A 26,623-nucleotide genomic window follows, 5' to 3' on the forward strand; every position below is an offset into this window, starting at 1 on the left:
ACGTAATCACAGTTATATTTAAACAGGGTTTTTCCTTGAATTCCTTGTAGGTGAGTACACCTACTGTCAGTAATGTTTGCTGTGACACATGACACCATGGAGGTTCATACCGATACAAACCTGTCTCACCTGTTATCTCTCTCTCTCTCTCTCTCTCATTGTATAACGTGTCTTGACAAGGTGGGAATTTTATTTTCTTCAACAATGCTAATGTTTGACTAGAAAGAAGGAGGTCCTAGAAAGCTTTCGCTGTATTTGGATTGGGTAATTCATAGGGACTCCATGACACTTTGAGACCTGAACAGAATCTACATTGTCTGACTTGGTGCTCTGAGCACTGCTTTAAAGGAGCCATGGGTGAGTTTTTAAGCCTTATTTTAAAATAATTTCTTGTTATGATTTGGCGAGTTGAACTGTTTGTGATATTTGGGTTACGGTAGCCATCATTAATGGGAAATGTAATATAACAAGTGTAATATAATTTTGCAATAAGTTACAAATAAGTGACAAATGTTTTAGAATGAGCTGCTTTTTGTCGTATAAATTTAATATTTTAATATTATTTCAAACATTTGTGGATGGATGGATGGATGTACAAAATTAGTGTAGTTATTCATTCACTAATTTACTCTGCATGTATTTTCATGTTACACTTTATTTTACAATTTACATGGTAAATAAACTTGAGATGGCAGTTTATGTCATTAAATGTGTAGACACTAATCTCAATAAAAGGTTGTTTTTATGACTTTACAAGACCATAAACTGCCTATCATTGAGACTTGAGATTCAGATTGACCAAAGGGTTTCTTCCAGGAAATCAGATGTATACAATGCCATTGTGAATCATGCGCAGGGCTTTTTGTACTGATACACATTCCTTAGTTCAAGTCACTCTGGTTCAACTCGCATACCTGTAGGCCTGTTGAAACGCATTTCTCATAAGTCCAGCTCCACTATTACACTTGAACAGCACATAAATCCTACTACTTCTATCTCTTTGGCACGTTTTTTCATGCCTTCACATAATTAGATGCATTTATCTGTAGGGTAATTCATTAAATTTAAGGCTGGTGATTGACAAAGTGCAATAATCTTATCTATTTGGATTGGGATTGGATTGATTTTAAGGGGAAATGTTTGGAATAGATATAAATATGTGAAAATGTGTTATAGATACTTATAGGTTAGCTGATAACATAATTTACAAGGTAAAATATTGTATAAATCACTCCAATCTATAGATACTATACTAACCCCTAATGATGACTTCACCTTTCTTTGTCCAATCTAGAGGTGCTTGTGCTTCTAGACTTTGAGGCGACGATGCCAGATGAGTTAACGGTGTGTGTAGGGGATGTGGTAAAGAATGTCTCGAAGGCCAAAGAAGAAGGATGGCTGGAGGGAGATCTGAGAGGAAAGAGAGGCATGTTCCCTGGCAACTTCGTCAAGGTCTGGATCTATTAGAACATTGTTTCCATGGTCATGTTTAAGCCTTGCCATGGCTCCCCTCCCCTACTTCCTATACCGATTTTCAAAGCTCTTCTCTATCCACAGGAAGTGCCTGTTTACCTTTTAGGGGACAGCAACAGAGAGCCAAGAAGCATGAGGAAAAGTAAGTTTTGTTAATGAATTCATCTTTTAAGTGAATGAATCAATCATTTGTCTCATTTGAATCTGAATGCTGAAAGGTTCTCGAAGTGATGCTAAACAAGAAGAGGGTAGAAGAATTATGATGCTGATGATGAACATAGGGGTGAATTCAGGTTGGGACACTTTTTGGGACACAAGTCATCTTATGGCAAAAAGTGTCCCAATAACCTTTAATTTACATGTTGTGCAGTTTCTATATTTTGATAAAAGTCATACAAATATTGAGAAGTCAGTAGTATTTTTGAACGAACCGGTTGAGTCGATTGATTCAATCATTAGGTGTGAAGCAGCGCAAAGGATTGGTGTAAACTCTCGCGATAGGCTACTTGATGGAACGTTCAGTCTGCGCAGAGCATCTCCATAATATCAAACACACCTCACCTCACTCACGCACACATACACAATAATACTCACTTTTCCTGACATAAACTGCTGAAGGTGAGCGAATCTTTTTAATTAAAGCTTGGAAAAATCAAAATCCCCGACAAGAATAAAGCCTCGTAAATATCCCGATGTGTGATGTAGATGAGTTTTTCAGTGGCAGATTCAAAAACGTTTCCATTCGAAGGTCCACAAGTGTCTGAAGTTGTTCCAAAGAATCTCAATTTAGCAGACTAAAATAAGTAGTCTAATGAAAGGGTTTGTGCCTCCACATCCGGTCTCAAATTATACTCACCAAAATCCATAGGCTACAGTGCTGCCCTGTATCCGCCATAAAACAGTGCTTGTCATAAAAGTAAAGTAGCTGGGTTACTTGTAAAAGTGGAAGCTAGAAGTGCTTTTTGCAGTCTAACGTTAGTCCAGTTCCGTTTGTTCTCACATCTGAACGTACTGACATGTTCCATATGCTTTCCACTTACTTCAACTCTCCAGCAGCGAAGAAACCAAAGGTACAGACGAGGAAATGCGAGGTGATTTTTCCCTACACTTCCCTGCACGAGGACGAGCTGGAGCTGGTTTTCGGAGAGACCATCGAGATTATCAGAGAGGTAGGATATTAAACCCCATTTCTATAAACGCAATAAATTTACGTGGATGGATTCGTGTAGCGTGTTTTACTATGCTGAAGTAGTCTCGTCATGTTGACTACAACAAAAAAAGTATTTCCGAAATCTATATTATTTTTATTTGGATAGAATGTTCACACTGCTCCTATTCAATTATTATGAATCCTCACTTGATTTGTATGTAAAGACAGTCAGCTGTCACTGCAGCAAAATAATAAACCCAGACAATATGATCAGACATAAAACAATTGTATCATCATGAAGGTGTGCGTGTTTGTGTGTAAGATAATGGCTGTCTGACAGTACATAATTTCAGTTTTCACATGACTGCTTAACAAATAAATAAATGTGTGTGCAATCATTTTTTATGTGTAATTACTTGTATATGAAGGTTGGAAATGTTTTTTTCTTCCAAATCAGATTTTATTGTAACATGTCATGTTTCTTTTTAATAGAAATCAATCTGCATTGTTTTTTTTTTTTCTCTGGTAGATTGAAGATGGATGGTGGATGGGGAAGAAAAATAACCAAATAGGAGCCTTTCCGTCCAATTTTGTGAAGGAAATTTTTGTCCCTTCAAAAGGTGAGCTTGTACACTAAAACTAAAGCTGTAAGGATTTGTATTTCTTTCACATAATGAGCATCACCTTATGCAATTGTTACAGTGCCCTCTGTAATTCTAATGTTTCTCTCTTAATGTTTGCAGATGGGAAGATAACTGAAGCCAAAGCCAGGCCTAAACTCTCTGAAGCCGTCTTCAATAAAGAAGTGAATATTATATTATATTATTAACAGTGCTGTCAAATCGATTAATCACATCTAACACAAGTTTGTGTTTACACACACACACACACACACACACACACACACACATATATATATATATATATATGCATCATATGTCTGTGTGTGTGTTTATCTATATAAACAGTACATATACACCGACATAATATGTTAGGTGTGATTAATCGGTTTGATGGCACTAATTATTAATATAATATTATATTATTATTTATGTATTATGATATTACTTTTTTCTTACAGGGAAAAGGACAACAGAGACCAAGTTTACGGAGGAAAACATCAAGCGGTGAGAAGCCTAAAAACATGCCATAGAATTGATTTTTGTTGAATAATTAAAATGCTGTTTGGCTGGAGCTTGAGGTTGCACTCTTCAACTTGAAGAGAACAGAGGAACACTATTCCTATAATAAACAGTGACAAAGAAAGCACATAATCCTAAGACAATGCTATTCCACTTCTCAGTGAATGAAAAGATCTATTCTTAAAGGACTTCCCTAAGGGTTTCACAGCAGAAGAACGTATGCTTTTTAGATTCACTAATGTTGTAAATTAGCTTTGGCTAAAAACATTGATACATCAGATCACTGTCAAAGTGTATCCATGTCTGTATCTGTCCCTATCTAAATAAACTATAATAATAATAATAATAATTATCACCCACCAAACCTGCCTGACAAAATTTTCTAATAAGTTTAATCACAATGGCAGTAAATTTGTGGTCACTGAAAACATGTTTAATTCCTCCGCAGTAAAAGAATGCTGTCAGGCTATGTTCGACTACACGGCTGTTGCCGAAGACGAGTTGAACCTGAAGAAGGGAGATGTCGTAACCATTATCAGCAAGGTGCGTCATTGGTGACCAACAGACTAATTTCTGTTTATACGGAACACAGTGTATTTTCTAAAGAAAAACAATGCTGCCTCACCTGATTTGTATGTAAAGGATAATGTACAGTCAGTTGATCATTACAATAAAAAAATAAACCCTGACAAGGTGATCAGGATGCCAACACAAAATGCATCATTGTGTGCATCATTCTGAAGGGGTGTATTTTAACCGCATATGACCACATGGCTGTACAATATCTCACTTATTACATGTTATTTATTTATTTTTAATGTTTTTAAGGCTACATTTATTAGATCAAAAACACAATAAAAATAGTAATATTGCGATTTGGATATATTTTAATATATAATTTATTCATGTGATAGCTGAATTTTCATCAGCCATTACTTCAGTCTTCAGTGTCACATGATCCTTCAGAAATCATTCTAATATCCTCAATTTTGATTAATGTAATGCATCCTTGCTGAATGAAAATATTTATTTAAAAACTTTAAGTAGTGTGTATATGAAACAAAAAGCGAATGGAGTGATATCAAATGTGTATTATGACAACTGACAACGTCCTCATTTGTGTGTTTATAGCCCACATACAAGTTAGTATTTTTTCCTGCTCGGTGAGTCAGCTTTGTGTTTTTCTTTTCCCTGAAGGCCACTGAGGACGATGGCTGGTGGGAGGGGGAACTGAACGGATGCAGGGGCTTTTTTCCTGATAACTTCGTCATGGTGATCCCAGGGGATGCTCTTCATGTGAGTGTGGGACAGAGAAATGTTCTCATGATTGGCCCATTTGTGTACTGTTAGAGAATGGGAGTCTCCCTTTTGTCAACACTGCTCTGGGCTTTTACTAATGTGCTGGCTCAGAAAACCGATTTAAGGTCAAGGACATTCATTCGAGTTTACAAATAGTTTGATTTGATTTAACGTGGAACGTACTGCAGGTTATAAATCAGTTTTTTTAATGCCTTGACACACAAGACGGCTAACTGTGGTCTATATGACTGTATTTTCTTCCTGTTACTTTGGGCTTATTAAAAGGGATTGACTCAGAGGTTTCCATTAGAGGAGAGGAACACTAAAAACAGTGACTAGATTCTTCCTACATGAAACGAGTGTGAGCATTAACCTGCTCAAACGGACTAATCCATATTTGGGTGACAATTTCTGGTTTTCTACGCAGACTGGAAATGCAGGCCAGACACCGGTGAGACTTGGCTTTCAGAACAAATCAGGTAAGACATCAGCACCCGTCATTGCGGCAGGGCTGGTTCGACAAGATTCTTCAGATTATATCGAACGTACAGTAGCTGGAAATGGTTGCATTAAGAGATTGTAGGGGTGTGAGTGAGCACGTTTAATTAGATGGAAAACATAGTTGCACATGTCAGGCCGCTTTTTTTTTTTTTTAAGTGTTGAATCGAAAGGTTGTTGGTTTGTATCCTGCATGGGGAGACTTTTTGTAATGAGACTTTGTGTAATCTTATCTTTATTATAGTATCGGTAAATCGAAAGTCCATTCAAAGTTAAATACTATAAAAATAGTATATAGGCCTATGCTAGGCCTAATAAACAAAATTTGAATATATAAAATCAAAATCAAAAATGTTCAAAATCGTCAAATAAGAATATATTTTATCAATGGACAAAAATGCTTGATTGCCAGTAAAGCTGGAATTCATTAGTGGTAAATATACACAATGACTCTTGAGTTGTGGTTTTAATGAAGGATACAGTATGTCATCCTTGTCTAACCCACAGTAGTTACACACTTCCCTTTATTTGAAATGAGACACAATCTTTATTATAGATCACTTAGAATCTTATCTAGTTTTTTTTTACTTGTATTACTAAGGACAAATAAATAGCTACTGTATGTTTTTTTCATCTACAAAATTGTATGACTGTCCTATGAACTTTATTCAGTGCTCGACAGCCCTTATTACGCTGTATGATTTTATTTTTATTCAGCCTGATTTTTCTGAGGACTTTTCTAAGTTAGCTTATGGTTGGTAGCTCACAGAAACTATCTAATGGAAACTCCAAACTTTAAAATTGCAGTTTCTGCACCTGTCATTGACGACAACTTCTTTTTAGGACAGGAAGTAAGCTTTTTGCTCATCTCACTCAAGCGTGAAACTTTCTGACATTTCCCCCCGGATGATCATGTTTTTTTGCTGCGGAATTCTCTCCTTTAAAGTGTTAAAGTGGTGTTAAAAGCCTGGAAATGTAGTGCAAAAATCTGTTCTGTGCTGAATCTGACTTTCTTACACATTTCCACAAACCGCACTAAGCAACACTGATGCAGCTGTATAGGGCTGTGACAGGAAGTTGTTGTAGGCCATGAAGAGACGTCATTTGAGTAGACTCAAGAGGAAGGCAAGGCAGAGTGAAGCACCCCTCTTCTCTCTATAAATACGCCTTCATTTTCATAAGAACAGGGTTGTGATGTTGAAAAACTTTTTGGGTATGTATAGAGTGTATTTATTCTTCTGATTTTTTCTTCTGATCTCGCTTGTCCTTGTTTTACGACTTCATGCAATTACAATTAAGTCATAGAATTGTTTTTTTAAAAGAAGATTTGGTTTAAAAAGAAAAGATCTTGACATAGTGGTCGATGGGATATGATGAGAGGGGTGTTTACTCAAAATAATTACATGTTATATTTATGGCTCTGGCAAGATCAGTGTGCATCCATTTGATCTGGACTTAGATTAGACTTTCATGTCTTTTATTTTGACTGCACAAGACACAGAGATCTGGTCTGTATTATAGGACACGGTTTGATTACTGTTAATGCTTAAACCCATTCGGATTTATTCAGGGAACCCATGAGAGTTTCTTTGTGTAGCCACAGGAAACAAAAGCTCATTTGTCAGGGAAAGTTCTCATGCCACTGAGACCTCCAGCATGTGTCCCGTTTAATTGTGAGAATGCTTCAAAGTGATGTTTATTTTGTGATGTTAATTTTAAAAGCGTGTAAAGGTGATGGTTACAAAAATAGCTTTAAGGGTTCTGGCTGGCCTTCTGGCAGTCCATCTAGCAAACTGGCTTCTCATGTGGGGTGTGTTATTAAAAAGGCTTTATTAAAATTAGGCTTTTATATTAAAATCCACAACCTACACAATGCAACAGAGGGTGACCATTTAATCTAACACCTCCACTATGCCTTTTTAATATTATACCCCACACAAGTGCCCTGGGCTTTTTTTATTTATGGGAGGGAATCCCAACATTCGGCTTCCATTAACTTTGAGAAGAAGAAGCAACAATGACATTTACTTATGTTTGTTGCATTTGTTTGTTGCATTGTTGGAAAAAAAAAACTAATAATGCTTGTATCTTCTTAAATCTCAGGGAATCAGATGCCAGTGATGGACCAGAACAGCTCAGATATGAAACCAAAGACAGAGACTAAAAGTAATAATTCTGAACAAACCTATAAATAACCTTTAAAATTACAACAACGTCTTATTCTGGAGTAAATTTATATCTAAGGGCGTGTTCCCATTTCAGTGTTAAAAATGATAGTGTGAACACTAAGTGAACCAGGACTAAATGTATCGTTTTCACTCTTGGTCTGGACCAAAAGAACCGAGAACCGAACTATAAATGTTACTGTGAACACACCCTAAAACTATTTAATTTTTATGAAATATTTATTTATATTGCATGTATTACTTCACTCAAGCACTGCTGTCTAAGGAAATGTACCCAATATTATGGTATTTATCTCTTGTCTTTGCACACAGGTGAGAAACCAGACACTAAAGACTTTCGAAGTGACCTAGCTGGTAAAATCAAGTTGCCTGGTCTACACAAACCACCTGTTCCACCACCCGCCAAAGAGAAGCCCATAAAACTAGTACCAAAGTAAGTGATGCCAAATCATGTTAGAGCATACAACCTTCTGTGATGATTTTCATGAGACAAGTAACACCAAATGTATAAGAAATCTGTAAAATCCCCTTCCATTGGTCAACGTTATTTTCCTCCGGGACTGAATTTTCCCTCATCAGATAGTCATTTAGCATTATGTGTTATTCTAAAGGGCCTGTGAATGTTCAGTCTTGTAAAGAGCGATGGAAATTAAATGAGTTGCTGAGGGACTAAACAAAGTCAAACTGCCCTTTTCCTGTTTTTCTAAGTGAGCATATAAAAACAGAAACTGCCATGTGCTCAAGGCAGAGCTTACAGAAATAACTGTCATTCCGACAGAATTGCATGCACAAACTAAGATATTACAAGCATTTTATAGTTAATCTTATAATTTTCCAAAAGAAATCAAAGCAATGTGTTGTTTGAAAAAAAGCTCACAAAACTTTAAGACACAAATTTAGAAGCAGCTGGAGACGCACCTCTTCCGCAAACACTTAATGACCTCACTCTCTTTGCACATACACACACGCAAAAAACCTGTATTGAATTTTAATATATTGTATGCGTGTAATACGCATAATGCATTTTTTCCCCTTAGAAATGAAGAGCCACAAGCCGTCTCACCGAAACAACAGCCCCCTGCCTCGCCAGTACAGAAAGAGGTTAAAGACACCAAGGATGTTAAAGAGAAGACACCGGACCAGTTTGACGGTGTAGACGTGTCCTCAGAGAAACTGAGCCATCCCACGGCCAACCGAGCCAAACCTCCACAGAGAAGACCACCAACAGCCCTCAACACTGTAACACAAGTGAGCTTAACACAAAGGCACAGACGTGGCATTCATAAACGCTTCAGGATGATGTTGATTGGCTTTTAGTTTAAAGTCCCCCTGTGCAAGTGGAAAAACTGGTTGAATTGCAACAAAACTAAGAATTCTCAATTTAATGAATCAAGCCTAAAAATGCTTAATTAAACTTGCGGCACTCAAGCCAAAGCATGTCTGTGGATGTGCATGGAGAATGATGATACAAATGAGGAAAATCAAATATTAGGGCTGTCAATCAATTAAAATAATCATGATTATATATATAATAATTACATTAATGTTTTTTAATAATGAGTTAAAATATTCGGTATAAATGTCTTGATAAATAATCCAAATAACATTTGTTTTTCATAAAGGTTCTAGATGAAACTGACCACAGTGAAACGTCAGGAGAGAAAGATGGATTACCACTAAATATTCCAGAGGTTTGGATAACTCTTTACAATAACTTTCATTAAAAATATTATAACATTATATAATGCTTCACAGATCAGATTACCTCATGTACCTTCAAATAAGAAATTGTAATTCATATAGGCCTATAATATCATACATATTCATATTTGATTGTATGAACTATTGATCTGTAAAGCATTATATAATATATATAATATTTGAAGGGGCTATTAATGAATGTTGTTCTAAAGCGTTACCAAAAGTTGGAAAATTTATATTATGTTATGGAATTATTTTTGTCCTTAAACGTCTGATATATATACCACCGTTTAACAGTTTGATGTTGGCAAGAGGTTTTTGAATTAAGTCTCTTATGCTCACCAATAATGCATTTATTTTATCAAACATAATACATTAAAACAGTAATATTGTGAAATATTACAATTTTAAATGAGTTTTCTATTTGAATGTACTTAGAATGTAATTTATTCCTGTGATGCAAAGCTGTATTTTCAGCATCATTACTTAAGTCTTCAGTGTCAGATGATCCTTCAGAAATCATTCTAATGGTGCAAAAGAAACATTTCATATTATTATTAATTTTAAGAACATTTGTGCTGCTTAATAATTTTGTCGAAACTAGAAAATTTGATGTGTGGAAACTGGAAAGTTTAAAAGCACAGGATTTATTTGAAAAATAGTCACTTATGATTCCTCTTTCCTATATTCAAGTATATATTTCTTAAAAAAATAAATAAAATAAAAAGTACTGACCACAAACTTTTTTTAACTGTGATTTACAGCCATTTGTTATCACATTGCAACGCATTCTCATCCTAGGACGTCATATACTGACGCTTTTAACAATGCGTAAACATCCAACGCACATGGAACCCTTTAGTGTCAATATAACACGCTTCGGTTATGGGTAGGTTTAGGTCTGGGGTAGGGTTAGACCACTAGGAGGCGCCTTCTGGCCTATATATATCTGCGTCTCATATTGACGCTAAAGGGTGCCATGTGCATTGGATGTACATATACGCATTGTCAAAAGCGGCAGTTGGGATGAGAACGGGCTACACATTGTCCTAGGACTTCTATCCCCTTCATCCCTCAGTTGGTCAGCTGCTGGTTTTTGTTCACAGGTTACAGAGCCTCAGTCAGCTCCTCCCACGACGACAGACCAGGGAACCAAGAGCGCTTCACCACCCAAGACACACACTGAAAGCAAAGCTGGGGTTCAGGAGGAGACTGCATCACTGGCCTCTGTGCTGATAGAACTCAAAGATCTCCGTATGTCACTGGATCTCCTCAAAGCACAGCACGAGTGAGTATAAACCCGACTACCACCGCTGAATGATCATATCACACATTTATTTTATTGCAATATTCCTCTTTGCTTTTTCTCACCAGGAGAGACATAAAGGACCTTAAAGATGAACTGAAGGACGAGTCCGAAAAACGGATGAGATTACAGGTGAGTGTGGTGAGGTTTGAGTCTATTCTGTGACTGGGTCTCCTATTTTTTCTCTTTTACAAGATATAAGTTGATTTAAAAAAAAGAAAAAAAACTGAAGTCAATCCAGTCAAATAAATACTGTCTTTATCCTCAAGAGAGCAGCAGTGAGTTAAAAATACAACCTCTTCAACATGATATAACTGACAAAACATCTGCATGTATCTGTAGTTATAAGATTCCTATTTTATCCATAAACAACCTTAAAAATAGCCAAATCTGGAGGTAAATAAAAAAGAGAGAGTACTATCTATATCTTCTACCCCAATGCAGATTGTTTACCTGTAGATTTTACACTGTCAGGTTTAAATATACTCTTACCTGAATGCTAGTCTTCCCTTCATGCTAAGAACAACTTAATCAAAATTTGTATATTTATAGGATGAAGTGGAGGCTCTGAGGAAAAAATAGTGGCCATTGACCACCAGGAGTATTTCACAATTCCCAAGTGATCCTTCTTTGGGACATGGAGATAAAGGCTACAGAAAGACAACGATGGAGTTGAGGGAATGTAATAATGTGCAGACAGATATGGAAAACCAGAATTTGCAACTTGTTGAATAATTCCAGTGGACCAGAAGTCTGAGCTTTATTCAGGGAGCAGAACTACAAAAAGACGTTTCAGTTTTCATACTGCTTATCAGCTCATTTGGTTTTGGGAGTGCTCTCCACTTGTTTTTCTAAGACATAGACATATGTAAATGTGTGCATTTTGAAAATGTGTAAATATCAAATATTCAAGATACTCACGGTTAAACTAGGCATATTTTACCGTATTAACACATTTTATTAATAATGTTTCTGTTTTGTGGTATTCTGTAGAAAATAAATCAATAAATAATTCCGCTGATGGTCAAATGTTTTTGACTTTGTCAAACTCAGAAACTTAAATTATAAACATGAGTTGATGTGCTTTTTGAATGCAACTAGTTTTATCTGTGAAACAAGATGGCTTTATTTCAAGGAGTGGAAGATATCAATTACATAGAAATACAGATTTGGTATTTAAATGTAAGCAACCTTAAACATAAAGTAATCAAATATTCCAAGTTAAAAAAAATGTTCCATAACAGGGCCGGACTGGGACCAAAATTCGTCCCTGACATTTGTGGTTTTCACTGGCCCAATTAATTGATGACGTTAAAAAAAAAAAAAAAACGTCCCCAGAATCTTTACATTTTTTCCCACTGAGACACACCATACAAGGCAGCAATGACTTTCACACTGTCTGTAGGCATAAACGACACGTCATGATATAAGCCTGAGGCGACTTTAGTCCATTACGAGCATGGCACAGTGGCCAAAAACGCATGGCACAGCGGCCTAAAACACACGCACACGAGCATGGCACAGCGGCCAAAAACACATGCACACGAGCATGGCACAGGGGCCAAAAACACACGCACACGAGCATGGCACAGCGGCCTAAAACACACGCACACGAGCATGGCACAGCGGCCTAAAACACACGCACACGAGCATGGCACAGCGGCCAAAAACACATGCACACGAGCATGGCACAGGGGCCAAAAACACACGCACACGAGCATGGCACAGCGGCCAAAAACACATGCACACGAGCATGGCACAGGGGCCAAAAACACACGCACACGAGCATGGCACAGCGGCCAAAAACACATGCACACGAGCATGGCACAGCGGCCTAAAACACAAGCACACGAGCATGGCACAGCGGCCAAAACACACGCACACGAGCATGGCACAGCGGCCTAAAACACACGCACACGAGCATGGCACAGCGGCCAAAAACACGCACACGAGCATGGCACAGCGGCCTAAAACACACGCACACGAGCATGGCACAGCATTTTCCGCACTATAAGGCGCTCTTAAAAGCCTTTAATTTTCTCAAAAAACGACAGTGCGCCTTATAAATCCGGAGCACCTTATGGATCAATTACAAATTAGGACTAGCACAGGAATGTAGTATTAACTACACAAAAAGTCCTGTAAAATTAAACGAATAAATGGGCATAATAATATGAATAAAAATTACATAAACAAAAATATACATAAAAGTTTTAAAAGTAAATATAGGCCAGAATTTTGATAACTGAACTTTTGCTCAATGCGCACAATAAAAATTTAAATGGGCTTATAACCTTACACACAAACTGCTGTAAAATTGAGCAAATAAATGGGCCTAATAATAACTACAAATTATATAAACAAAAACCTAAAAATATACATAAATGTTTAAAAGTAGGCTAATTAATTATTAGGCCAGGTTTTGATAAACCTAATATGTGCCTTACAATCCGGTGCGCCCTATATGAAAAATGTTCTAAAATATATAAAAATATAATCCGCACCGGGTTATGGCGCACCATCAACGAATGACCCATTTTAGAACATTTTTTCGCCTTATAGTGCGGAAAATACGGGAAGCATGACCTACCTTATTGCATCAGCGCGCTCTTCTCCGCTACCCTTTCAATGATGCAATCCGTGTCCAAAGAAACCAGTCTCTTTTTCGATTGCCATCAACATAAAGGCTTCAAGATGCTCCTCCGCTGTGCTCCTTAATCGATTCTTGATGAATTTTAACGTGGAAAAGCTTCGCTCACATGCAACTTGTGTCACTGACAGATTAACAGAAACTTATCCAAGTCCGATTAGATGGTAGAAGTCAGTGAGCAGGTTACACACTTGTAGGACATAACAACAGATGGGACATTTTCTGCAAGATTGTCAGGTTTTGTTCACAACGTCCCATTCTTCATCTGGACTCTGCTCATCACCTCCATCCTCAGTACTCATGTTGGTCAGATAGGTTACTCTTCGCGCACAGACACCTTCAGCTTGTCCCAGTGCGTAGCCAAGCTAAGTAGTTCACCCTGTAAGGCCTCAGGAGTTGCTCTGCTATCGTGTCTGATCAGTTTGGCGCTCAGGGCATTGAGTGCGCCTGCAGGTACACCGTTACATTTAGTAATTGAAATTCTGGGGATCAAGTAGGGCGAAATCTGTGTATAGTTCTCTGTTTTTAGCAAAACGTCGGTTTCAGCGATGGTCTCCAGAATGACATTGTGCACTTGATTAATTCAAATTGATTAATTCAGGTGTGTCTGACCTCAGTAGTCATGGCAACTATAATCAGACACAGCTGAATTAGCTAATCAATTTGGCCAAACACATGAAGCTTCGTTTAGCCGTCGTCACGTGACAGGTGTTTTGAATCACGCTTCGGATCAGTGTTTCGAATCATCTGCGCTTCGGGATCTCGCAAAGCTTCGAAACGTCTGTTTCGCATCAGAGATCCCTAAAAATATCCCGTATTTTTACGCTCTGACTGTGTTAACTGACTGAGAACACGCAACTATCTGTGTCTCGACCCAAAACAATAGAAAATCACACCGGCCCAGTAGCATCCGGGCAGTGGTCTGATGGAAAATAAATCTTTTGAAATGACAAGACAATACAATTGGCTCCAGGTCAATTTTGATAACACTGCAAATCCTACTTAAAAGTTGCTTTGTGAATGGCATGAGACTAAGGCTGATTTAGCGTCCCTTCAGACAGAAAATAGCATCTGAAAACCATGTGCAATACATTAGATTTTCATAGTCTGACTAATCATTTTTTAATTACAGATGGACTACATCCAAATAGAAATACAGTATGTTTGAAAGGTTTTGTCCTTAATATTATTTGGGTTCTATACATATTGTGTCATTTTGGCAGTTCACAAGTTTAAATGTATTCATAAAATATTTATATCAGAATGTACTTCATAAATGTAAACAAAAACAGAAAGTGTTTCATTAGAAATATTATAGCATCTGGTTCTTCGTAAGCACTAAGAGTTATTGTTACACTTTGGTTTAATTGTCTGGATTTTGTTTGCAATGCCTGTAAATATCAATATCTAAATCAAAATGAACTGGAACTGGAAATGAAACAATAATACAATAACATCCACTTGGTGAGCAAATATATAACTTGAACGTGAAAAACACGATGTTCATAAAACATTAATTTTAATTTAAAATCTGTATTTCTATTTAATTTATTGTAAAAATACATGAAGATCTGAATAATCAGGTGTGCAATTATGCCATTTGATATATAACCCATATAGGCCTATATGAGTCTTATTGTAAATGATTGGAAAATGAACCCTTGATTGTGTTAAACTGCATCTTCTGATTGCTATAGCCGTTTCTTGAGATCCTGAGAGCATGACCCATGTTGAGCAGGATGGTTGTTTCAGGATGGACCTGTTCAATAAAATAGCTTACCTGTTAAGTAATAAAAACGCCATCATCTGCACATCGCTTTTACATTTCAAATCCCTCAGTTCTCTGAAAAGCCAAGCCGATGTTGATCCTCGTTTTATTACAAGCTCTGTCGCATTCTCTTTTGTCGCGTGTTTTTTAAAGATGTAGTGTGCTCCATGTCAACCTTTCTCGCTCAACCTTTCTGTGACAGCTAACCTATGCCACTCCAACAACTTTTACCTATTCACATTTAGACAACATGTATAGGACATAAAGGGTGTACAGTAATAAATACACAATTTCCTGTGAAAAGCATTCCAACAGGTCTAAAATATGAGCACTTATAAAAGGCTTACCATAAGCCAAAAACACAGTTTGGAGGAAGGATTGATGTAAAATATTGACTCAATTAAATGTAGTTAATTTTGAACAAAAAAGTTAGTGTACCTTTAATGTAATATTTATCAAATATCAAAGTAAATATCCTATTTTCATATTGTACATTATAATGTGATTCCCATTCCAATTATAGCATTTAAAGCAATAGCATATCAAATAATGTTTTATTTTTTCTTTATTTAGACAAAATACTAAATCATGAAAATAATTATCTTGTCGATGTTGAATTTTAATATCTGTGCATTCTTTGGCAATCTTTGAGTTAAGGCTTGATGTGACTTACATGGGGGATCTTTTTAAATGACAAAAAAATCATCAGAAAACAAACAATAAATGGCATAGTGCAAAAGTGCATTTGCTTTCTGTGAGCTTCTAATTATCACCTGCAATTCACAAATATATTTTTTTAAACATCAACCCTCAGACAATAAAGACAATAAAGTCAGAATGACTTTTCAATAAGCACCATGACTTGGGGGTCTGATAGCAACATTCCCAGTCCAAATGTTGCATACAAAACGGCTGTACCCATAGTCTGTAGGATTACAATAACATCAGTCCAACATATAAAAAATATATAATGGAAACACCATCCACTAACAGTCTTTAAAAGTACTGCACTCAAGCAGTGAAATGGCTTGAGTTTATGTCCAGAAGTCTCTGGGACCATTAATAGTAGTGCACTCTTCCAATAGTGCCCGTGCCTGTTCCCAGGATATCCGGCTGCCCATTTCTCCAAATCTCCCTGATGATCCTCTCCCTTTCCTCCAATCGCTGTGCCCGCTCCAGCTCTTCGGCTGAGGTGAACACGTTCCTGCTCAGAGTCCCATCTGGCGTGATGAGGTGGTTGCTCATGGGGATCTCTGTAGTGCTGTGTCGGACCGAAGACTCCAGGCCTCCTGCATCTTCCTCCTCCTCATCATCATCACTCTCCTCGTCTTCTTCTTCCTCCTCACTGTATTCTTTCAGCTGTTTTTTCTCCGGAGTGGAGGGTGCCGTAGTGGCACGAGGCTTGCAGGAAATCCGGATGACCAGGAGGCAGAGAGTGAGCACCAGGCCAAAACAGACGCCGATGACAAAGTAAAGGCCGAAACTCTCTGGATTTGCTGGATGGAGAGGGAAACAAGCCAGGTTTATATCAGTTTGCTGTTCTTTAGACCTGAGTTGCGTGTTAAAAATATTAAAAACGGGGAAAGCACTGACCTTTAATGTGAGCATAAGCAGCAATGGTGTTGCTCAAGAAATCCATCTCCTTCCTTTTCACATTCATCCTGGCTTTGTCCTGTGTTTCCAAACCTACTGGATAAAAAAAGGAAATTAATACATATTAAACATGAGCAGTGCATCTTTTAGCACATGCTGCTAATGTATTCTGGGTGTTTTCTGACAAAAACAACATTTTTGTGGTGTATTTTTACTCAATTTGTAACTCAATTTTGGAACATTTTAATTCTAAATATTAATTATCGAGTTGGTCCAACTTAATTTTGAACAATTTAAATTGTGCTGTGCCAACTCAATTTTTTTAAACATTTTTTATTCTAAATGTTAATTATTGAGTTGGGCCTACTTAATTTTGAACAATTTTAACTGAGTTGAGCCAACTCAACTCAATAAACACCACAAAAACAACATTTTTGTGGTGTTTATTTAGATTTTTTAGAGGTAAAATTAGCTGTAAATATTCATATTATAAAATTGCAGTACTTTTTCAAAAAATTCAGAATACAAAACTCGAAATGAATTTCAGCACAAACAAAAACTAGGCCAAATGTCAAGCTTCTGTGTCCACCAAAAAAGAGGACGGTGTCTGAATAATCATACTGAGCATTAATCACATAATTCTCGGGCACTATGAGACACAGTATATATACACACTAAAAATATACTGAACAAGTCAACAATCAATCCATGTGAGCCCCTTTTGTGAGGTCAAAAGGTTAGAATTGCCAGCAGCAAGTGGGGCCCATTTCCTTCTCCATTAAATGGAGTGTAGCCAGTAGTCAGATTCTTTAGTATCTGAATAAAGTACATGATACAATTCTCCTCCCAAATGACGTGAATCTAGAGCCTTTTCCTTTCCTGTAGTGTGTATCCGTAGTGTATTTCCTCTCTGACTCTTTTCCCTTCTAACTGTGAACTCCTAAGGAAGACTCATTTTCCAGGGGTCAACAAATGCTGCCACACCCTCACATACAGTATGAGGGCAAGAGTTTAAAGAGGTTATATTTACAACCTCAAACAAATATATCCTCCCTATGACAGTTCTGCACCTGGTTCAAAACACCCTGCATAGCAGGCGCCACAGAAAACATGAAGGGCTGGGGTCATGTGCGCCTGCTGGATCTTACCACACTTCCTGTGTCCACCCCCTGCTCTTTTAAAGGAAAAAATCCAATCCACTACATTCATACAGAACTTCCTGCTGACTTTGGCTTTTCTCTTTCACTATTGTTCACATCATTGCTGGATACACTCAGAGATTCAAATGCACTTGTATAAGATATTACCCATTATCTTAACTTTAACAGCTTGGCTTTCAGAAGGTATAACTTTTCAAGCTCAATAAAGTATGCCCTATAGCAGTTTTGGTTGATGACCGAACCAAATTGAAGCTGTTTTTCAATGAAAATGTTGATATCTTAGAAAGGCCTTGTTTTTGTTCCACAAAAGAAAGTCCTATAGGAAATGCCATTACTTAATTTAATCGAGTGAAATTCTTTAGTACATTAGTAATTCTAAAACATTTGTTGCATTTGTATTATTGTGGAATAATAAATAGTTGTTTATATTTTTTAATAAGCATACCTTTTACAGTTGTTAAGAAAAGCAAATTAAAGCACAACAAAGAAAAACAAAAACAGAAAGAAAACATAGATCTATAGCCTACAAAGAAAAGCACTAAGATTTACTATACCATATAAAGCAGTCAGTTCCTCCTCATGGTGCACTGTTGTTTCATATGGATCAAGTTTCTCACTCTGGTTCTGCCCGTGTCCTCTGAATATCTTGGGCCGTCGTCTATACAATGAGAAACACACACACACACACGGATGTCAGACCATATCACATCTAAAATCACTGAGGAATTTGCAGCACAAGCAAATGACAGGCGAAAGATTGCACTGTGCACACAGGAAATCGGCTTGAGATCGAACACCCTAAAACAGATACACGTTTCACCAATGAAAATGCAATAAATCGTGTTTGCGATGGATATTCACATGATGAATGAGTCATTAGTGAATTGAGTTAAAAAAAACAAATCACAGTGTGAACTGCCTGAACAGAAGCATCATGAATAAATATTTTGGCATTAACCTCTGTGCTTATTTTTGAAAACATTCTTCATACACTACAAAAGTACTAGCCTATTTAGTTTGTGCTATAAAGCTATGTTTCTAGACATTTGGCCCAAATGGTATAGGAAGATGGAGTGAAAAATGTGCAAAGCAGGAGGTTTCTTTCAATGGGAAAGTTCGAGTTGGTTTAGTAAAGCCCCTTTGTTTGCAGTGCCGATTTGGATCTTGCTGACTCTTGAAAGCTCATAGATTTAAGGTAAAAAAACTGAAAGTAATACATATCTAGATGGAGTAAGCAGCAGACAAGTGTACAGATGTACACATTAAGGATTGAATATACAACTGTAAAAATAGCTCAACTCAATAATTAATATTTAGAATTACAATTTTCCAAAATTAAGTTGGACCAACTCAATAATTACTATTTAGAATAAAAATATTCAAAAAATTGTGTTGGCACAACACAATTTAAATCGTTCAAAATTAAGTTGGCTCAACTCAATCATTAATATTTAAAATTAAAATTTTCCAAAATTGAGTTGGCCCAACTCAATTATATTCAAATCTGTGAATGTATTGCCAACTTTACTGAACTCCTTTAACTAAGCAACGACCATATTTCTTTAAGTCCAAGTCCAAATAAAACCCTGTGAACAACTCTATTGTTCAAGTATTACATTAAGTTTTTGTCCGAAACCACAACACGTTTTGCAAGAGAACACAAATATGTTTGCAAGAGGCTGAAAAGGTTTGGCGAAAAAACACAAATATCTTTGCAAGAGAACGCAAAAGCTTTGAAAAAAATTTTTTTCTTTTTTTTTTTCTCATATTCCATATTTGTCCCTGTTAGGGGCTTTGTTTACGTGAACCTCAAGGAACATTACAATGGTATATAAAATCTATGTCATGACCCCTTTCTAATTCTAATTCATGTAAAATATGGAGTCTACCCAGTCCATTTCTCAGGCAAAAGTGTTGAAAAGTGTTGTAGAATTCCAGATAAAGCAACCATGCATTAATATGAGAATGTTTTTTAGCACTACACTCAATAGTTGATTTAATAAAGAAAGTGCAAATGAATGCCAATACAAACACAACCAATTACAAATTGGCCAGAAATTCTCATTTTAAACTAGACATTGTTTGTTTAAAGGAATGGGAAAGACGGAGGAAGTCCAGACACTGTCATATCTGGTGATAATTCTTAAGGAAGACCACAATAGCATTTCCTTCCCCTGGATCTGTCTCCATCCGACAGGAAAAATTGTGACCTAGTGCAAATACGTAAACAACAACACCCCCTGATTTGTTCTTCTTTTTTCACATTAAGTTGTCTGTCCAAATAAAGAGTGTTAGTGGATGATTTGTGGGGGACAAAGTGACCTGCGGAGCGATTCTGCCAGTCATTGAACAGAAGCTTCAGTCTTGACCATGAGGGAAACATCAGTCATAAACAACCTGACTGAACAACTCCTTCATTGTAAAGTACGCAAAAATATCATCACAAAGCATGAACAGAATTTACTCCATGATATTAAAGGCTATAACTGAATCCTTCAAAAGAAAAACAGCTCGAGCAGCCAGTGCAGCCTTTTCGTTCATATGACACACCGCCAGCCAAAACAAGCAGATGGATATTTTTGATACTTAGAAATGCTCTTTCAGCCACTGGAATTTCCTGGTATAGTGATTGAACCACTTGTGGTCTTCTTGGCAAAGGGCTTGGTTACTAATAAAGAACTTCAAATCTAAATTGAATTGTATTTCTTTGTCTCGCTGTGGATTGCGTCTCGCCTAGAGGATGCAATCTCAATATACAAAATACTCTTAATGACTATTTTATGCTGTCAGTAAAAAATGACTTTAACTTGACTGGTGTTGCTTCGAGGAGTGCTTTTAAAATGAAAAGTTCCTTACAAAAAGAAGAAGGAAAATGTTTCCTCTTATCCCATAAACGGTTATGTTAGAAAAAGGAATGAGGGGGGTCTAATGTGTCCCTGAAAGTACATTTGAAACTTTGAAACATTGCTTTTATAATTATTTTTGAGTTTGGCAGAACGCTACAACTCCAAATGCCTCATAATCTTGAATTTTTCCATAAACAATCATCCAAAAGCATTGCATAAGTGCAATCTCTTAGTTAGCCAGTAGCCCTTCGGGTCTCGTTTTAAATTCACCTGAACACCAACCATGCCCAGAATTGTCTCAACAAATCAAAGGTAGCAGCTCAATGTAACTTCCAAAACCTCTGAGGTGAGGGTAGCTGTCCAATTCCAACCAGTAAACTTGGACACATTTCTACCGACTGTGTGGCCTGTTAAACTACTCAGGAGGGTGGTATGGTAAAAGCATTCGCTACGTGAAATAGCTCGAGCTCCTTTACAGCCCTGGATCTCACCATCATTTTTCCAAAACAGTGTAGAGTGTCTTTTTTTCGTGTTTCTCTTGACAGAGAATCCAGCAGATTAAACTGTGTTCAAATCATTTGGACTGTGTTTCCTGCCAGTAGCTCTTACTGAGGGGGGGAGTATTTAATTTGGGGCCAAGTCAGACATGTGGTTGCCATCAGATTCTTGACCCCTGCATCAAATATGGAGTTGACCCTAAAGACGCATGCCAGCCGAGAAAGAGGAGACTAAACGAACACCAAACACGCTGATATGTTGAATTTCCCTACATAAATGTGTTAAAAAATATGCACTCCAGTCATATCAATAGCCATATACTGTATAATACATATACAATACTGTTAAAAATGTGGGATCAAAAGATAAAAAAAGAGTATATATTAATAATGCTACAAAAGATCTCTATTTCAAATAAATACTGTTCTTTTGTACTCTATTCATCAAAGAATCCTGAAAATCTTTTTCTAGCATATTTGACAACACTTCTTCTAACCCTAATTGGAGTGTGGAGCTTTTCATTTCTTAAACAACCATGTAAGAAGACACATCACGGCCATATTCCAAACTGAAGAATGGTTGGGAGGGAGCATGAAGAATAATTTTCACACATAAATTGGCACCTGTGACTTAAATTCATTGAAAGTCTTTGGAATGTGCTGGATAAACTTTACAGAGTGCGACTCTTGCATTGTCATGAAATGATCTCAACCAATATTGATGCACCTAAAAGTTGTGATGTTATTTCCATCAAGAGGTGCATCAACTTAGGTCAAGATCTTGTCAGCAGGTACAATTTAGTACTAGAAATAAATTAACAAGTAAATTAAATCTATTATAACATAGAGTGGGCCAGACATGTTCTGAGATGAATTTCAAGGCTAATGAATTTAGCTTAATGCTAATATTTACACAAGACGCAATTTTATGAGATGGCAGTGCCATTACAACACTAACAAACTGTATATATAATACTCCAAAGTACAGCTATTTCTGTATACTGTACTGTACTGTAAACACGGTATATTAATTGGGATGCAGTCCAAAACTTCAATAATGCCACTAAAAGTTAAAAGTCCCTTCGACACATTATTATGTTGGGTGTTTGGTACCATTCAATGTTCTTAATATAACAGAGGGGATATTTGCCAGCCCATGTTGTCAGTGGGGGTTTTGTGGATGAGGGCTGTGCTCTTGGGTGTTAATGTGGACCAGATGTGAGTGTGTGTGTGTGTATGTCAATGGATCCTTAATAGTTTTCCATGCAAATGCGGAGTAGAAAAACACTTTTCACATCCTCTAATCTTTGGCCTCTATCCACCTCAAGGGTCAACAGGGTCAAAACACTCAATATAAGAATGTACTTTGTGAGAACACAACACAATCTCTACCCATTCATTAAACCCTAAAATAAAAGCAATTTAGACTTGTTTTAGATTTAAACCCCCAAGGAGGTCTATTATGAAAATGAGAGCGGGAGTTCTTTAGATTTAATTAATCACGTGCATCTGCAGCCTTGTTTCTGCTTGTTTGGGTTCAGTTTGAAAGCACAGAGAGTCTGTGGGTGATGGGCCGACTAACCCTCAGGTGATCCCAGTTCCAAAGCTCCACAAATAGAGCAATGATCTCATCTGCAGATCGATCTGAGCCCGAAGCCCTTTGCGGATCCCTAGAAACATGCTGGATCCATTACGCAGGCCCTCTGATTACTGTATGGTGCAAAACATGTGGTCTATCTTTCCCATGGGTGGGTGGGCATTGTGAACCCCATTCTGCCCATAGAGTTTTATCAAAGCTTTTAGCACAAGTACTCAGGATAGGATTTATATGTAATAAAAAGCTTTAAGAAAATGCCAAATAGAAGAGCCAGAGAATGAATGATGTTAAACTTTGTACACAGCAATGTTCAGTCTCATTTCAACAGCTTTACTAATTCCCCTTAACTGTATTATTGCTCCATAAAACGAGATTGCCACTCTCAGCGTGTTTGTAAATCAAACCAATGGCATTAACTGAACGAATACATACCACTCAGATGAGATTCTGTGCTATATTATCTGGGGTTTGCTGTATTATTTGGATTCGGGGATTTATTCTCTCAATCAAAATCCACAAGCTCATAAAAACCGAGACGGGGGAGAGAAAGAATGTTTGGGAGGTGTTTAAAAGCACACACTGACATAGTCATTAAACATTTCAAACCCTCAGAGCAAAAGGAGTTTCGCTGTAAATATTCCATTAAATCAATCAAAATCAGATAAGGCATCGCAGAGCCCAACTCCTCCCATATTCTGTCTTTATCAGAACTGACACATTTGAGGGCTAAGTGTGTCGAAGGTTCTTATATATATACTTTATATATACTGTATATATATATATATATATATATATATACTGTATTTGTATGTATTTATGATATTTGTATCCATTTCAGAGCTTCCAAGACCAACTCAGGTAAATGCATGTGGTTGCCATTGACGATTGCCAAATGAAATTGTAATCAAATCACAAAACAATTTCTTAGCGTCATATTTGATTTGGAGGTAAAGATGATCAGTGAATATAAAAATAAATGTTATAGTAATGTGATGTGAAAATACATTTTGGTCTGTTCTTACAAAGCTTGCAAGAGGAAAAATCTTAAGAAGCATTAAGAAGACGTGCAATGCAATACATGCAATGCTATAATATAATATAATATCAAAAGTCATAGGAACCACTTTTATGTAATGTTTATAATGCTTTCTATGATTACTCAGAATTAGCACTATATTTTGTGTATGTGTTAGTCTATCTTTCCACCTCGCAGATGGCACAGCCTAATAGGTCCTTAACTCAAACACTTGCAATCACATACTTCTCTATAGGGGACAGCTGATTGGTTTCTGCTGTATCAGTAACCAATGAGCTTGTGTGCTAAACTTTTAAATACTTGGTTAGCATTTGCCTTGGCAGTTCTGTGCACTTTCAGAAACCCTACACCTTCCCCAGCTCCATCTGTATAGATCTGCTGTGGGTAATTTAAGCATGCTATATTGTACAGCACCATTATGTCTTACATGCTCACAGCAGTGTGTCTTGTATTGGCAGTAGCAAGTCCTGTACTTGCTCAACAGCAGCAGCAGCAGTGTTGCATATCTATTCCGCCAAGACCAAATATATCAACATTGTCATAGCCATTACCATTACAAACATTCAGAGAGTTGTCATGACAGCAATGAAGTTAGATCAGGGATTGACCTCTGGCCTTCCTCCAAATCTCTAGACTCTTAACTCAAGAAGATAAGCTGGCTCACTAAACAGCAGTAGAGAGAGTTTGCAGAGGAGATCAGATGCTCAGAGCAGGGTTGAATGAATTTGAACACAAGTCAGCCATCTCTAAACAAAAAGCAGCTGTGAGTTTTGCACATCTCTCTATTGGGATATAAATCAAACTAACATTGGATGCCAAAACAAACAAAGACTTTAACAATCAGCTGTTCAAAGGTGCGAAATGTTAATGTCAAAGCTATATTTATCAGTAATTTTATAACTAAAAAGGTGTATCATGCAAACACAGGGGCTTTTAACAACTCACTTGGCTCTATACAGGAAACCTCTTTTTGTTTGAAGAAACACGTCGGCCATGCATGAAGCCCTCACCTCAACTGCCTGGTTACGTTACATTATTATTGACCTTCCCGCAGATAAGCACACAATGAGCCTGGGTGTTTATTTTTATATTGATAAAACATTAACCAATTTACAGCTGCAGCTCTAGCCCCGACGTAACTCAATTAAGGATGCTTCTGTCCAGGACTTGAACTCTCCTGCAGGGAAACTCTTAATGAGTGCAAAATGATCTAAAACAACTTCCATCTGCACAGACGACATCTCGGATTGGAGGATTCATAAATCATAACCTTCCAGGACATGATTCATGAGAATATGAGTCAATAAACTCAAACAGATGTGACATGTGCCGGAGTATTTACAACAATCAGCATCACTTTCATAAAATGTTCATGTAAAATAAAGAAAGAAAGAAACACATAAATAATATGCAAATTCAGTTATAAAATAGTTGAAAATATAGTATCTTCATTTTGTTTTTTGGAGAAAAAAAGTCTAAAAATATAAATAAATAAAAAATTCTAATATAATAAATCCTCTAATATAATAGAAAATTATTGATTAATTCATATTTTTTTATTTTAATCTTACAAAGTGAGGTTTATGTTTAAAACAAGAACAACAATGGGAAAATAAACTTAATTTGACTTAAAATAGTCTTAGTCTTCAAGTAAATATATCTTTTAAGGATATTTACATATTTTTGGCTGAAAAACAAGACAAAAATGTTTGGTTTTTTTTCAGAGAACAATTTCTCTACATACAGTGCAACAGGTTTACTAAAGTTGAACCAGCTAATATCACTAAATATGGCATGCTGAAAAGTCAGAAACTCACCACATAAAAGTCTCAAAGTTGTTCTCGTTCAGCATCACACACTGCATCAGACTTCTTGGGAAGTTTAATCCAGAGCTGATGGCATCAATACCTTACACAGGCCAAACTGAGAAGAGTCTTTAAAGCCCCGTCCAATGACCGCTCGGTAGTACGTACGTTTGCCTCTGGTTAGTTCGCATTACAAGCTGCCGTGTGTTCCCTCCCTTTCAGCCGTTCACTACGAGCAGCAGGAAAAGCTGTCACACAGTCCTCACACGCAGAAGAGAGAAAGACATGGAAAGAGAGGGAGAGAGGGAGAGGGAGGAAAAGGGAAAAACGAGGTCCGGCCTTAAATGGGCAGGGTTTGGGGAAGAAGAAAAAGGAGGGAGAAAGGGTCTTTCCCCTGTTGTTAAGGAAACAGCCATGAAAAGCCAACTTTAGACCAATTAACTAAGATTTTCCACACTGAATAAAACATGACAGAACAGAAGAATAAACGAGCCTTTGAGAGGGGAGAGTTTGCTTCAGTGTTGGGGAAGCTACTTTGAAATTGTAGCTCGCCAAGCTGCCAGCTAATCATAATTGAAAGCAGTTCACAGTACAGAACACTTGAATCTACTGTTTTCAAAAAAAAAAAAAAAAAAAAAAATCAGTCTCTTAAAACACACAACACCAAATCTAAGCTGAGTAAATGAGTAAAAGCCTAATATAACATGTTAATAATACATCCACTGCATTTTAAATACATTCAAAAGTCAGTAGAATTGAATGAATCGGAGTTAATCATTTTATCTAGCTAAGATGCATTAAAATGATCAGAAGTGACAGTAAAAAAACATTTATAATGTAATGACCTCTTAGATGTCAAAAGCTCAAGGAAAATTTGATTTCTCAGTTCCTCACCCCTTTAAGGTTAGGTCATGGC

The 26,623-nt window shown here is 36.9% G+C and overlaps 2 protein-coding genes across 7 annotated transcripts in view; one reads left to right on the forward strand and one right to left on the reverse strand.

Annotated features, from left to right (window-relative positions):
* Positions 1-224: 224 nt before the first annotated feature.
* Positions 225-11,784, forward strand: mnmip1 (manchette microtubule inner protein 1). 3 transcript variants are annotated; one of them, XM_089117844.1, is made up of 17 exons: positions 227-357; positions 1,295-1,452; positions 1,558-1,615; positions 2,527-2,642; positions 3,153-3,243; positions 3,367-3,428; positions 3,705-3,750; positions 4,214-4,308; positions 4,963-5,061; positions 5,492-5,543; positions 7,666-7,728; positions 8,061-8,181; positions 8,786-8,996; positions 9,371-9,439; positions 10,556-10,737; positions 10,824-10,887; positions 11,308-11,784. In XM_089117844.1, the coding sequence occupies exons 1-17, from the start codon at positions 354-356 to the stop codon at positions 11,335-11,337; spliced, it is 1,521 nt and encodes a 506-aa protein (XP_088973970.1). In that variant the 5' UTR covers positions 227-353; the 3' UTR covers positions 11,338-11,784. The 3 variants fall into 3 exon arrangements, with proteins under 3 accessions (XP_088973971.1, XP_088973970.1, XP_088973972.1); XM_089117845.1 differs by lacking the exon at positions 7,666-7,728 and having other exon boundaries at positions 225-357; XM_089117846.1 differs by lacking the exon at positions 9,371-9,439 and having other exon boundaries at positions 233-357.
* A 3,926-nt stretch (positions 11,785-15,710) lies between these two features.
* Positions 15,711-26,623, reverse strand: part of eva1ba (eva-1 homolog Ba (C. elegans)) — a 33,442-nt gene continuing 22,529 nt past the window's right edge. The window contains exons 1-4 of one of the 4 annotated variants that reach the window (XM_039680231.2): positions 25,720-26,041; positions 18,481-18,584; positions 16,767-16,862; positions 15,711-16,669 (exon numbers count right to left, since the gene is read on the reverse strand). In XM_039680231.2, coding sequence (XP_039536165.1) covers positions 16,233-16,669; positions 16,767-16,833 — 504 coding nt within the window. In that variant the 5' untranslated portion in view covers positions 16,834-16,862; positions 18,481-18,584; positions 25,720-26,041 and the 3' untranslated portion in view covers positions 15,711-16,232. Of the gene's footprint in view, positions 16,670-16,766; positions 16,863-18,480; positions 18,585-25,719; positions 26,042-26,623 lie in introns of those variants that run through there. The other 3 variants (XM_039680230.2, XM_089117848.1, XM_089117847.1) reach the window with 3 other exon arrangements.

The sequence above is a fragment of the Pimephales promelas genome, chromosome 12 (assembly GCF_988280905.1).
Source record: "Pimephales promelas chromosome 12, fPimPro1.hap1.1, whole genome shotgun sequence".
Lineage (NCBI taxonomy): Eukaryota > Metazoa > Chordata > Actinopteri > Cypriniformes > Leuciscidae > Pimephales > Pimephales promelas.